Raw genomic sequence first — 15,822 nt, 5'->3', positions numbered from 1 at the left:
TCTGGACCATCCCTCACCATTTTCTGGTCTGTATGATTGCTGGAGCTAACGTCACTGGTGGGGCACAGCCTGTGCTTTCACTGCCATTGTACTTCTACTACTTTGTGTCTGGATCTGCTCGCTGTTTGACAGAGAGACCTGAGCCTCTCATCATAAGACACCTTACAGCCCTCTAGTAACAAAGGAAGAGGTAGAGATAATAACAAATGAAAGGCAAGAATGGCGGGAAGCAAGAGCCTTTCTTACTTTACAGAGAGAGAAGGTTCTAGCAAACTGAAAACTGCCATTTTCAGATGTCAGAAGGATACGATACAATGAGAACTGAAACCCCAGAGTAGACTAGAAAAGAGGAAGTCATGAAACTGTGAAAGAACAGGAGAAAGTCTGGGGAGAAGTTACACCCCACCTTTCCTAAAACTAACTATCCACTCTCCCTCTTCCCTATGTCACTAACAACAGATGCGTCATACTTCCAGGAAGCAGATCAGAAGCCGCTGCGGAGGGAAGGCTTCACAATGCTGCAGGAGATGAGAAAGAACTCTTCCTGAGAACTTGAAGCTGTCGCCACCACCCTCTGTTTTCTTTATCAAAGGTAAGGAATGCCATCCGAATGCCAGAGAATTTTCTGGACAAGGCAGATGAGCAGTTAGTGACACTGGCTGGAAAGAAAGCAAACCACAAAACATCTGCCTCTTCAGAGAGCCAAAGACTGGGACCAGAGGTGACCAGGCAGAGCCTGAGGACAGCTGAGTTAAGATTTGCCACGGTTTAAGTGATCAACTGAGATGTGGTAGTTCATGGAAAAAATCTTGTATGCTTCTCAGGGTTATATCAAACTTGAAATCTTGAGAGAGAAGTCACTATCTATCCTAGACATCTACAGTGTCAGGGTCTCAGTACCAAGGTCACTGCATCTCCTTGGTCTAAGATCTATTCCAGTTCTTGATATCATCCTAGATAAACTAGTTTAAATGAAAATGGGAGTTTAAATCTGTAGGATATACTATTTGACATTTCAAGGCTCAAAAAAATCTTTAATAAGGTGAAAAGACAAGAAGACAAGGCATGGAGTAGAAAGATGGAGACCAGCTAAACCAAATGCATCTACAATAAAGTCCAAGCCTCCTCTCTTCCAGCCTCCTCTGAACTTCACTGGAATCTGAGGCACAGGAGAGAGAGAGAGAGAGAGAGAGAGAGAGAGAGAGAGAGAGAGAGAGAGAGAGAGAGAGAGAGAGAGAGAGAGAGAGATCAATGAACAAAGGATGTCTCCTCACCTCCAGAGTCAGTGTGCTACCACACAGGAGAAATAGTAACCAGAGGAAAGCAGACACCCATGGCATTTAGTGCTAACTCCTCTGCCCATAACTGGTGTCTATCATCCCCAGAGTGATAGGCTACTCCCTATCTCTTCCAGACCCTTAGGGTACTTTGATAACCACTGGTCTTACAATGGTCACACCAAAGCTTTCTCATGAGAGAAGAGCTGTGAATAAAGACAATGCAGTCAGCTCCCTGTCACCTATGCCACATGGCTAGGAATTTTGTTCAGATATAAAGGTGTCCATAGTGCTGTGCCTTTCCTCAATGTCCTCTCTATTGAACAAGTTCATTTGCTGCCTTGTTTTAGATGATGGTGTCCTCCAATGAATTTAGCAGTCTAAGCCAGTTATCCCCAGCAGGGAGATCAGACTAGCATAAGCTTCTCTGAGCTTCCTGGTGCCCTGTGATTTGGTATCCTCTGGTTTCCTGCCTGCTTGGAGTCACACATCAGTGGGAACAAGTTGAGATTCTGACTCATGTGTCACTCCTTTCTTGTTTATTGGAATGTTCCCAGTGTGTCCCTAAATCCAAAGCATATGATGCATGTTAGAAGCTCCAGGATGGGATTGCTCATCACTGTAAGAACTGGTACCCAACTCTTTCCCTATCTTTTCCTAGAATCAGCACCAAGGATGGAAAGACCTCAGTCATGCTCTGTTTTCTTCATTCTGACACTATTGGCTTTGGTGAGCCGTGACTTGACCAGCTGGGCATGGACTGCCCCTGATTGCATTATAGCGGATGGCATGCTATTTCCTAACCTTTCCTACTATATTCAGTTCTGTACATTAGCCCCAGGATTGCACCTTTTGGCATCTTGCTCGAATGTTAAGGACATGACTCAGACACTGGAAAGAGTGCCAAGAGATACAGAGGTGCTTTGCCTTCAGGGAATGGTTTCTACTCTGCCAGCTAATGCCTTTGATCGCTTCCACTCCCTCCAGCTTCTGAGACTGCAGTTGGGTACAATCAATATTACTTCTAGGACTTTTCAAGGACTGGACCAGCTACAGTATCTTTTTTTTGAGCATCATGCTCCCTGTTGCCTGAGTCTATTCCTCCCTCCAAATTGTTTAGAGACTCTCAGATCCCTCCGTCATCTTTCCTTTCAAGGCTACTGCCTGAACTATAGCCAGAGCATCTACTTGCCAACCAGCCTTAGGCGTCTAGCTCTAAGGAACAGCTGTCTGACAAAGTTGCAGGAACTGCAAAGGCTCTTCCCAAGACTTTCGCTTGGTTCCTCTCCTACACCCACTACCAAGCTAGGGGTGCCCTTCCTAGAGGTGCTAGATTTATCTTACAACCTTCAGTTGAAACAGGCTGGTGGCAGAGCCTTGTATGGCCTCAAACTCCATTCCCTAATATTGGATGGTACCACACTAAGAACATTTGACCTCACAGGCTCAGGACTGCTCCACTTGGAGTTACTCTCCCTTGTGGGTATAGGTATAGAAAAATTGCCTGGGAGTGCCACGGCCTACTCTGAGCTTCATGCACTTGACCTTGGGAAGAATCAAATACAAAACATCTTGGAAAATGGAGATATCCCAAGTTATAAAGCTCTGGAATTCCTTAGCCTTCATGATAACTATTTGCAGTCACTTCCCATCAGGTTCCTCAGTACTCTACCCCAACTTCAGAGGCTCAACCTGTCTATGAATAAGTTGGGCCCAGACTTGGAGTTTCCAGAAGGAGTATTGAGCACCAATTTAAGAGTGCTGGATCTGTCCCACAATCAGCTATGTGAAGTACCCCGGGGGGCCTTTCCTCCACAGCTCCAGGAGCTCTGGCTGAGTGGTAATAACATCTCTAGTTTATCTAATGAGAGCCTGCAAGGACTGAGGTGGCTGAGGACTCTAGACTTGAGTTGGAACCAAATTAAAGTACTCAAACCAGGCTGGCTCTCTCATCTTCCTGCTCTGGCCACCTTGAACCTTCTGGGCACCTACTTAGAACATATCTCAGGCACACAGCTTCAGGGTCCCCAGATGCTGAGACATCTAAAACTGGGTTCTGTTACAGCACTGGACATCTATCCTCCCTGGTTTCCAATGCTGCTCAGCTTAGAAATACAAGCAAAATTATGCATTCAGTTTATGTTTCTCAGTGGAGAGCCATTCTCACTCTTGGAGAACCTTACTTTAGAGACTTCCAGTGTGTTACGGCAACCAGAAACAACCACAATCCATTTTCCTTCCCTGCGTCGCCTCACCTTGCTTGGATACAGCCTCCTGTTCTCAACCAGTCAACTTCGTAGCTTCTTCCCACAAAGGCTTCCTGTGCTGGAGCACTTCTCTATCTGGTGTGAAAACGACAACGCAGTAGACCTCCATCTATTCGAGATGCCCAGGTTGCAGGTGCTCGAGCTGGGGTACCTTAATTTTTTCTATGAGTCAAGTACTAAGAAGCTAGAGATGCTCCTGCAGGAGGCGCCTGAGTTACAGGTACTGGCACTGAGCCACCTGAATCTCAGAAACCTCTCTGTGTCCAGCTTTAAGAGCTTGCACCACCTCAAACTGCTGCTGCTCAACTCTGAGCTCGCACTGGAGATGGACAGCAGCCTTCAGGAGTTGATTCCTCAGATGCCTCCGTATGTTTATTTCTCAGATGTCACCTTCACCTGCCATTGTGAAGCTTCCTGGGTGGAGTCTTGGGCTACACAGGCCCCAAACACTTTTGTTTATGGACTGGAGAAATCCATCTGCATGGCCAATGCTTCTGACTACTCCAACACTCTACTGTTCTCCTTCCTTGCTGCTCATTGCCCACATGGCGCTGAGTTTGGGGGCTTTCTCACCAGTTTCACTCTGGTACTTCTGCTGACCATCCTTCCTCTGGTTAGCTGCCGTAGATGGTCTTGGCTTCAATCCCTGCAGACACTCTTTCATGCTTGTTGGTGGAAATTATGTGGACATAAACTCAGAGGCCAATTCAACTATGATGTCTTTCTATCCTATTGTGAGAAGGACCAGGCCTGGGTGCTAGAAGAATTGGTTCCTGCTTTGGAGAGACCCCTTCCTGAAGGTGAGGGCTTGAGGTTGTGTCTGCCTGCCAGGGACTTTGTGATTGGAAATGACAGGATGGAATCCATGATTGCCAGCGTTCGCCAAAGCAGATCCACCCTCTGTGTGCTCACGGGTCAGGCCTTAGCAAGTCCCTGGTGCAATCTCGAGTTAAGACTGGCTACTTACCACTTGGTGGCCAGGCCCGGGACAGCTCGACTCCTGCTGCTGTTTCTGGAGCCCATTGATAGGCAGACGCTACCTGGCTACCACCGCCTCTCCCGATGGCTCCAAAAGGAGGACTATTTTGATTTGTCCCAAGGGAAGGTAGAGTGGGACATGTTCTGTGAGCAACTAAAGAGAAGGCTCAGGAAAGCTGGACAAGAAAGAGACGATCAAGGACTGTAAGGGATGTTGCTGTGCAGAAGACCCTTTCAGTAGCATAATGAATCCCTCTCGGCACTGAAGGGGCATGCTCACAGAAGGACAAGATGGGAAATTTAAAACGATGCATTCTTCCCAGTTGGGGAAACAGTCTTTCAAAACACTGGAAAATAGTCATTCAGAAAACAGTTCTGGTACATGTTAGTTTGTTCCAGTGCAAGACATGGTTCAACACACACCACACATATACACATTGGTCTGTGCAATCTTGCGTGTATTTTTCTCAAAATGGATCTATTGTGTCAGTATTGAATGTAAAATATTCACCTGCATGGTAAAATGCTGTGCAATTCTCTAGGCCAGGTAGGGAATCAAGCAATCATTTCTAAACTGAAATGGTATTTTTAGTTCACCAAATGTTCAACAGTTAGTTCCTCTAATTCAAGTTTCTCACACTACAGAATTTCGTTACTGAGATCTGTTGTTTTAAACTTGTATTGTTCATGGGGAAATGAAATCTGAACAGACTAAAAAGTGACTTACATCCCTGGCTCAGTTCACGCATTATTCATCTTGGACATCACACCTAGTTTTCTGTTCTCCATTTATATTGCTCGTTAGCTTCTAACAAATGTAGATCACTCTTACTTTCTCACACATTTAAAACACTTTCATAAAATTATAAATTCCAAATAGATGTACAGTAACAAAAATGGAATGTCATGGACCAACTAAATCCCTTATTTCAGGCACAAATGTGACAAGATATTATTACATCAACAAAAATGTCTTTTCTCAGAGGTATTTAGTACTGTGGCAAAAGAAAGCATAATATTAGCACAATATTAAATGACACTGTTGACAACCGGCATATAAGTTCGGACTTGAAATGGATATATGTATGTATGTATGTAAGTATGCATGTATGTATGTATGTATGTATGATAAAAATGCAATGTGAAGAAGACTACAAACACAAACCATAAAGATTTGTGCTACGTAGAGTAGCACTGAAGTTACTGACACTTCTTTATACTGCTTTGCTAGGTTTTAATAAGCATGTATCATTTTTATGGTAACAATAAATTGTTTTTCAAAAATAATAGAACACTCTGGGCCAGAAATGGGTTGGCAAGTAAAGACACTTGCCACTGCCTGGTGATCTGAGTTCAATCCCTGGGACCTACATGATAGAAGAGATGATCAACTTCTGAACATTGTCCTCTGACCTCTACATACACACAATGGCATGCAGGTCTACACACACAAGAAAGAAAGAAAGAAAGAAAGAAAGAAAGAAAGAAAAAAAGAAAGAAAGAAAGAAAGGAAGGAAGGAAGGAAGGAAGGGAGGAAGGAAGAAAGAAAGAAAGAAAGGAAGGAAGGAAGGAAGGAAGGAAAAATTTCAAACAACTTTTATAAAAAGAGTGCTTCAGCATAGACCAGCTAACTTAACTAACTCTCTACGTTCTCTTGGCATATGATTATCTTTACACCTGGATATCAAGACATTCATGAAGCTTTAATAATTAATAATTAAAGAAAAGAATGGTGTACAGAATTAATGCGAAGTACTAGGAGACATCAAACAGGAATCAAAATCCTATGCACATATGTGTGACTTATGACACAAGATCTGTGCAGCCATGGAAAAGGGAAGACTTTTCACCACCTACCAAAAACATACTAGGTAAACTTAATTTCCCTGTGGAAAATGAATTTTGATCACTATTTCATGTCACATGCCCAAGAATATCACATCTCTTAGATATGAAAAATAAGATACTAAACAGTCTAGAAAATAAAGCTATTTCTGTGGTTTTTAAATGAGAAAAATGAGCTTGTTATAAGGAACTAGATTGTTTAAAAAGAAAAGTCACATATATGATAGAAAATATTTATACTTTATTTATTTGACAAAGATATATTACACCCAAAATACATTTTATTAATATTATGTGATTGTTTCACATTTACATACACTACCTGAATCATATCCAACAACCTCCTTCCAGCCCCAGGCACCCCAGCTCTCACTCACACCAACCTTCCAGGCTGACACTTATTTTCATATAAGAGAGAAATCACAGTACCTGTCTCTTGAGTCTGGCAGCTCACGACCATCTGTACCTCCAGTTCTAGGGTATCTGATGCCCACAGGCATCAGCATGTATGTGGTACAGAGACACACAGGCACTCATACACATAAAATAAAGTATGTACTGATTTTAATTGACTTACTGGTGGATTTGTTAGTCTTCTTAGTTCTTTATAAATTCTAAAATTAAACCCTTTGTTACATAATTGATATCAAGGTTTACACTCATTCTTAGGCCAAGTGTTCATTCTGTCTTTTGTGTTCTTTGCTCTTGAGAAACTTTGTAACCATGTAATCATACTTCCTACACACTTGGGATCCTACGCAAAAAAATAATCATTGTCTGTGTGAGTGCTTTGAAATGTCTCTCCTAGGCTTCTTTTGAGAAGGTTTAGACTTTCTGAATGTGTATTTAGACTTTTGCTACACTTTGACTTTGCTTTGTACAGGAGCAGTGATGTGAGTTAAATTTAAAACTGTTCTTAGTGGGCTGGAGAGATAGCTCAGAGGTTAAGAGCACTGGCTGTTCTTCCAGAGGTCCTGAGTTCAATTCCCAGTGCCCACATGGTGGCTCACAGCCATCTGTAATGAGATTTGGTGTCCTCTTCTGGCATGCAGGCCTACAGGTAGACAGAATACTGTATACGTAATAAATAAATAAATCTTTAAAAAAAACTGTTCTTCGTGAATGCTGAGTTTGAGAGCGCCACTTGCTGAACAGTAGCTTCAATGCAGGCTGTGTTACTGCTGCTGGTCTGTTTGGCCATGCCTTATTTTGGCATTTTGGTTCAGCATCAGCTGTCTTTAGGCATTGCAAGCTTGTTTCTGAGATGTCTATTCTGTTCCATTGCTGTGCATCTGTCCTTATGCCAGAACTGCATTGGTTTGGATCTGATGGCTCTGGTAAGTCCTGAAATCAAATATTGTCATGCCTCTGGATTTGTTTCTTGTGGTTGACATTGCTTTGACTATTTGTGGTATTTTTGTGCCTCCATATGACTGTTATATGAATTTTAGGGTTTTTCTTTTCTACTTTTGTAAGTGGTATTATTGGTATTTTGGTGGGAATCGCATTAGCTCTGCAACTTGACTGACGTAGTACGTACAGTGAAATGACAATAACCATTACAAGGCTATTACGATGTGACATATTTCCTTTTTGGTGCCTTCTTTCATCCTTTTTGGTTGTCATTTTGCAATTATTGTGATCTTTCACATCCTATATTTATTTTAGGTGTATTATGATTGTTATAGTTTTGTTATTTCATAATTTCTTGTTCAGCAAGTATTTTCTGAAATACAGAAAAGCTACTGGTTGGTCTGTTGATTTTGCAGGCTGGGATTTTATTGAAATTTTTAGAACTTCTAAGGGTTCGTTTTGAAATTCTTTTGGTTTTTCTATACATAGAGTGTCACCTGCAAACTTGGATGATTTTGGCTTTGTGTTTATTGCATATAAGCTTTATATGTTGAACCATGACACTTACTTTAGCTGAGGATTTGTATCTCAAAGCTAAATGTTATCAAGTACATTTCACTTGCCAATGAGCAAAGCTAACCAGCTGTGAACCCTCTAATGAAGCCAGCATGGTTGGTTGCTTTTCAGCGTGCCAACACATTGTGCTGAAGATGTTCACATATTTTCATAGAGACATTGAACTGGGGAGTTGTTTTCCATGCTTTTGTGGGGTGCTGGAAGAGGATAGCTCTGGTCTCACAAAAGGTGCAGGGCTCCTTCCCTTTCAGGTGTGTGGGACAGTTTAACTTCCACTACTCTTTCCTTCAGGGTGTGGTGGGATCCAGCAATCAAAGGAGCAGCCCTGAGCTTCCCTTTCTAGGACAACAATGATTGATTGAATCTTGTCATTTGTTACTGATCTATTCATAACTTTACAACCTCCAGGATCAATTTTTGTGGGCAATTTGTGCTCATAAATTTGTCTATTTCTTACAGATATCCAATCTGTTAGAAACACAGTTCTTCAATTAAAAAAAATGGTGGTATTCCCATGTGTTTATGGATATCTGCTGTGATAATTCATTTTTAATCTCTAATTTTATTTGTATTGGTTTTCTCTCTCTCTTCCCCCTTGATTGTTCTAAATAAACATGTACTAAGCTTACTTACCTTAGACACTGATTTTTTATTGGTTTTTTATATTGTTCATTTATACTCATTTATTATCTGTACTCTGATTTTCTTGATTATTTTATCTTTACACAGTGTAATTTTTCTTTCTTCTCTCAGTTTTAAGATGTATCATCAGATTGTTCCTTTTAAGTTTTCTATTTTTTATTTTATTACTTATTGTCATAAATTCCAGAATACCACAGGTTTTGATACATTAAATTTCAATATTCACTGGTATCTATGAATGTTTACATCTCTCTTCTGATAGCCTAAATGATCCAATGTTAGTTTAACAGTGTGCTGCAAAGCACATATTTCAGTGAGTTATAAAGTTTTTCCTGCTTGTATTCTTTACATTCTGCTGTGATCAGAAAAAAAAAAAACAAGTTATAGCTGCAATGTTTCAAATTGTTAAGATTCAGCTTGTAGTCAGCTATATGTTGTACTCTAGCAAAAATTTTACGTTAATGAAAAGAATGTGCATTGTCAGAATGTTCTGTAAATGCCTGTTAAGTTTTACTGACCTATAACATAATTTAACTAATATTTCTTATTGACATCTTTGGATGATCAGTCAGTCCATGAGGAGAGTGGAACACTGGCATCTTCCACTATTATCATATTGGAGCCAATCTTGGCATTTAGGTATAACAAGTTTCATAGATTTGAATGTTGCATTTGGGACATAGATTTATATTCATCAATATTATTCCTATTAATGAATTATTCCCTTGATCATCTTCTTACTGCTCTATTCATAACAGCCTGAAATTGGACATAGTTAGATGTTTATCAGCTAATGAATGGATAATTAAAATATGATACCTTTACACTAAAATAGTCATTTGATAAGAAAAATGAATTTTGTAGTAAATGGGTGAGGGTAAACAATAGTCCTGAGCAAAGTAGCAGAGATCCAAGAAGAGAAACATTTCATACTTTCTCTTTTATGTGGATTTTAGGTTTTAAGCTTTAGATACCTGTGATGCAAATCAAATAACAATAGAGTGTAGGAAGATAGAAAAGGAGTGGGGAGGATGGGATCTTCCAAGAAAGGAAAAATAGAATATAGTGTTTAAAGGAGCAAAGTAGAAACTAGAATAAGAAGATTAAATGGGAAGTGACATGTAGGACAGTGTAAAGAAAGAAATATGGGGAGGAACAACAAACACTGAAGGTGCTTGGGAAGCCATCTGGAAACCTTCATCCTAGTTAGAGTTATTGTTGCTATGATGAAACACCATGACCAAAGCAACTTGGGAGAAAAGGGTTGGTTTGGCTTATGCATCCACATCCTGAAGGAAGTCAGGACAAGAACTCAAGTAAGGCTAGAACCTGGATGCAGGAGTAAATGCAGGTGCCATGAAGGAGTGCTGCTTATAGGCTTGCTCGTGTCATTGTAGATCTGCGTATGAGGGATTGCTAATAACCACTTGACACTGCCAATACAGACCTGTCTCAAAAATCTCCTCTACCAATGACATTCATCCAAATCTCTTAAATTTAGTTTTCAACAGAGTTTTAGGACAGGGAAAAAAAGCAACCACATTCTTTGCCAAAATTTCATAAGAACGGTCTCTAGTCACTTGCTGATATTCTTCCCGTGAAACCCCTTGAGCCAAGCCTGCAGAGTCCACATCATGCTCAGCACTATTGTCTTCCAAGTTTCTACTAAAATAGCTCATTAAACATCATTTAAAGCATTTAACACTTTATCCAAAGTCTCAAATTCTTCCATATTCTTGCAAACAGTAGAATGGTCAGGCCTGTGACAGCAATATCCCACTCCCTGGTACCAACTTTTGTCTTAGTTTCTGTTTTGTAAAAACACACCATGGTCAAGGCAACTCTTTTTTATTATTATTATTATTTTATTAAAAAATTTCCACCTCCTCCCTACCTCCCATTTCCTTCCCCTCCTCCCCCTCCCCTTCCCCTCCCTCTTCCCTCTCCAACTCTTATTAAAGAAATCATTTCATTAGGGGTTTCCTTACAGCTTCCTTCCTTATCATCATCATGGCAGGAAACGTGGGGGCAGACAGGCAAGCGTGGTGTGGTACTGGTGAAGTAACTGAGAGCTGCATCTTGTTCCACAGGCATTATTTAGGCAGAGAGAGACACAGAGAGGGAGAGGAGGAGGGGGAGAAGGAGGAGGAAGGGGGGGAGGGAGGGAGGGAGGGAGGGAGGGAGAGGGAGAGAGACTGAACCTGTCAAAAAGCTTTTGAAACCTCAAAGACTATTCCTAGGAGCCCACCTCATCCAATAAGGCCATACCTATTCTAACAAAGCCACACCTCCTAATTCTTCCCAAACAGTTTACCAGCTGGAGACCAAGCCTGAGCCTACTAGAGCCATTCTTATTGAAAGCACCACAACCTACCATGTGACCCTTTCTAAAATATACACGTTTATGAAAAGGATCTAAATAGAGTCACCATATAATAGGGGAAGCAACGTTCAGCTAGAAATTTTTTGCCACCAAGTAAAACTTTCGGTGCTAAGAATCAATTACGTGGGCTGGAGAGATGGTTCAGAGGTTAAGAGCATTGCCTGCTCTTCCAAAGGTCCTGAGTTCAATTCCCAGCAACCACATGGTGGCTCACAACCATCTGTAATGAGGTCTGGTGCCCTCTTCAGACCTGTAGTCATACACACAGACAGAATAATGTATACATAATAAATAAATATTTTTTAAAAAAGAATCGGTTACTTTTGTTGAGTTGTTTCACAAATAGGTCCTATAGACACCCATCCTGAAACATCACAGGCAATAGACAAGGTGATTGTTTACCTTCCCCAACCAGAAGGCAATTAGGGGCCTATTGATGATACCACTTTCATCGTTAAACATAGAGAAATCAAGCTTTTGCTCATGGGAATAATTACAGAGGCGTAAGCAATCACTTTTTGCCCGAATTTAAGTCCCACTCAATGAGATGGAAATCAGACAATAGTGCTATATTTGCCAAGAACCTGATACTGTATAAGTAACAGGACCGGAAGCTTCATCCCTACAGACCAATATTCTTGGAAGGTACTTTCCATGATACCAGAGAAGAAAATAATCATCGATTTCACCCAGCTACAATCCCTGTGACCCACAGCAGCAAAGTGCCTACAAGATATACTGGTACAGGGGCTGGAGAGATGGCTCAGAGGTTAAGAGCATTGCCTGCTCTTCCAAAGGTCCTGAGTTCAATTCCCAGCAACCACATGGTGGCTCACAACCATCTGTAATGGGGTATGGTGCCCTCTTCTGGCCTGCAGGCATACACACATATATAGAATATTGTATACATAATAAATAAATAAATATTTAAAAAGATATACTGGTACAATAGTAGCAAAAATTATATGGGAGTAAGCAACCACTTTTTGAGTGAATTTAAGTCCTACTCAATGAGACAGAAACCAGACAATAGTACTAAACTGGCCAAGAACCTCATACTCAATCATTTATAGGACTAGAAGAAAAACTACTGTTATTTTGCTAAAGGAACATAGAAATACAATGACTCCTATTAACATATCTACATGCTATATTATATATAATATACATGGCTGTATCCATAAACCGGTAAACCCTCACCAGAGAATATTTATTTGCAGTGCATGGGAACTGACACAAAGACCCACAACTGGACAGTGGTGCATGCCTTTAATCCCAGTATTTGGGAGTAGAGGCAGGCAAATATCTGTGAGTTCAAGGCTATCCTGGTCTACAGAGTGAGTTCCAGACAGTCAAGGCTACACAGAGAAACACTGTCTCATAACACAAAAAAATAAAAGAAAAACATAGTACATTACACAATGTAATATTAGCCACTGAAAAGAATGAAATCATGGAATTTGCAGGTAAATGGGTGAGATTAGAAAATAATTATCCCAAGAGAGGTAACCCAGACCCAGAAAGAGAAATATAGTATGTATTTTTCTTCTATGTAGATATTAGCTGTTAAGTCAATGACAGCCAAACTACAATCTGTATAACCAGAGGTTATATATACAATAAGGAAGAAGGGGGACAGATAGAAAAGAGGAAAAGAATAGATAATTATGGATAGGGGAACTGGAATAAGAAGATCAAGTGTGGAGGAAAAGGAAATGTGGAAGAGGGAGGGAATATGAGTAGAGACAACTAAAATTAAGGTCCATTTGAGGGGTAGTATGGAAATCTAGTACAATAGAAGCTTCTTAAAATATATACATATATGAAGGTGATCTAAATGAAACCACAGCATAATGGCAGAGACAAAGACCCAACTGAACATCTCTTGGTACCAAATGAAGCTTCTAGTACCAAGAATAGGTATTATCTAATTGAGTTGTTGACCAAAGTTTTCCCATTTAGACTCAAACAAACCAGGCTCTTGCCAAGACTACACATTGTTCTCCATAAACTGAAGTCAAGGCCCTACTGCTGAAGACAGCACCTATACAACTTAGTGAACATGGAGAAATCAAACTGATTCCCACCTTGAGCCTTGACCGCTTCTTGCTAGCTCTTTGGTACAGAAAGGTACTCTGCACGTTACCAAAGAAGAACTGTCAACGGCAACCCAGCTACATCCCTCTATCTACAACAGATAGCCCAGTGACCTAGAATTAAACCAAATACTACTGATCTAGAGAGAGAGAGAGAGAGAGAGAGAGAGAGAGAGAGAGAGAGAGAGAGAGAGAGAGAGAGAGAAGCAATAAAATGACCCCTAATGGCATCCTGCTTTGTTCAGATCTGTGACTTGCTCAACCATCATCAGAGAAACTTCCATTTTCAGGAGATGGTGAAAAATACAGAGACTCCCAGTCAGACATTATGCAGACAGTAAGAAACCATTGGTGTAGGAGGTCCTTCTATATTTGTGTTGATTTCATTGGTTGAATAAAGAAGCTGCCTTGGCCTTTTGATAGGGCAGCCCTTAGGTGGGCAGAGTAGACAGAACAGAATGCTGGAAAGAAGGGAGGTGTGGCAGACACCATGTTTCTCCTGGCCAAGATGGACACTGGTTAGACTCATGCTGGTAAGCCACAGTCAAGTGGCAATACACATTAATGGAGATGAGTTAATCAAGATGTGAGAGTTGGCTAATAAGAGGCTAGAGCTAATGGGCCAGACAATAATTTAATTAATACAATTTCCATGTGGTTATTTAGAGGGTTAAGCTAGCCGGGCGGTGGGACACAGCCTGCTCCTCATTACTAGAGACCATGGAATGTTCAGCCCTAAATGGGATGTCTTCATCAGATCCCTTCCCCTCAGGGCTCAAGAACCCTGAGAAAGAGGAGGCAGAAAGAGTGTAAGATCCAGAGGGACAGGACACTGAGGGAACAAGGCCCTCTAAATCAACATGATAGATTTAAATTCCAGATGATGCACATATACCACTTCTAAGCATATACCCAAAGGACTCCATATCCTACCACAGAGATACCTACACCAAAACTGTTTTCTTTGCTGTTCTAGTCATGATAGCTAGGTGATAGAGCCAGCCTAGATGTCTACCAACTAATGACTGGATAGGATATTTGTCTGTCACTTATCCACCATAGCTTGTACAACTGTATCTTCATTCAACATGGCTCAGCGGGGGGGCTTATCTATTTAAAGGTAAGCATAGCATGCATACAAATATAAATAAAAACAGTTTAACATTTCAATTTAGGTTAAAAAAACAGTTTTTGATTCCCCCTAGGACCTATGTTCTCCCCCAGCACATTCTCACCCAATGACCCTGGTTAAATTAAATGGGTCAGAAAACAAAATATAAAGTAATGAATGTAGACATAAATTTAGACTGGTAAGGAGAGGGTTGATAAGGAGGGGAGGAAGAAAAGTAATCTACAGTTTACCTAGCTGTGAACCCTATACCCTCTAGGTGAAACATGTTAACTTGTACAATAGTGGCATGATTGCTTGGGGGCTAACAACTTACTTGTTGGATTTGATGCCCACTCCATCAGAAGAAACAAATTCCTCACAGTGTACACCTGGTCAAACTATGTGTCTGAAGAGGTCATAGGCCCTGCATGAAACCTTCATTTTGTTGTTTTGATAATGGATATGGTATCAAACTATCAAACTAACTTTAAATATTTCTGTTTTTACATATGGACTAGCATTTTTATCAGTGTGGAGCAGAAGAAACTTCTTTCAGGAAATGATGACCACTGCAGTGACTACAACTTCTCAAGGTTCCAAGAATGAGTGATTGTTGAATGCTCCACCCTAGCAACACACACACACATATTTGTGTGTGTGCGTGCGTGTGTGTGTGTGTGTGTGTGTGTGTGTGTGTGTGTGTGTGTGTGTAAAATTCCTGCAAGGTTCTAGGAACATTATGAATAGGGGGAACAAAGAATGGAGGACTGGAAGATATGGAGTGTTGTTAAATGCTATGTTCTGGATATAACATGACCACTGCAATCATGATCCAATGGCGACAATAATTGCACAAGATTGGACTTCTCAATGTTCTGTCCTGGAAGAAGGAAGGAGCTCATGCGCCCCACACTTCCCTGGGCATGTTGTCCATTAATGGTGGCCAGAGAAAGAGCATCTTTTTCTTCAGTGGTGTTGCCACTGGAAAGCTGTACATACATACATGTACATACTTGTACATACATATATATGTATATACCAATACATCCCCAGTAAATCAAAAATATTATAAAAGTAGTTTAGAAGAATGGCATCAGAAGTCGAAAGGCAATAAGAGAAGTTAATGAGTGGCTGTGGTCATAATCAATTGTGTACATGTATAAAATTGTGAAAAGAGGGTGTTAAATGAGTTGTGACAGATTAAGAAACATTTATGACATCCAGATGGCATAATTTATTAATAAGTCAATGGCTTAGAAATGAAGTACAATCTGTTAACAAAAAGGAGAGATAT

General features: G+C 40.7%; 1 protein-coding gene across 1 annotated transcript; it reads left to right on the top strand.

The window, feature by feature from the left end:
- The first annotated feature begins 1,880 nt into the window (after window positions 1-1,880).
- On the top strand, window positions 1,881-4,730 carry LOC119799885 (toll-like receptor 11). The gene has a single exon (XM_038309718.1). It carries the CDS (start codon window positions 1,881-1,883, stop codon window positions 4,728-4,730), a length of 2,850 nt encoding a protein of 949 aa, XP_038165646.1.
- The last annotated feature ends 11,092 nt before the right edge of the window (window positions 4,731-15,822 follow it).

The sequence above is a fragment of the Arvicola amphibius genome, chromosome 13 (assembly GCF_903992535.2).
Source record: "Arvicola amphibius chromosome 13, mArvAmp1.2, whole genome shotgun sequence".
Lineage (NCBI taxonomy): Eukaryota > Metazoa > Chordata > Mammalia > Rodentia > Cricetidae > Arvicola > Arvicola amphibius.
Note: the sequence above shows the minus strand (reverse complement) of the source record. Positions and strands in the feature narration are given on the sequence as shown.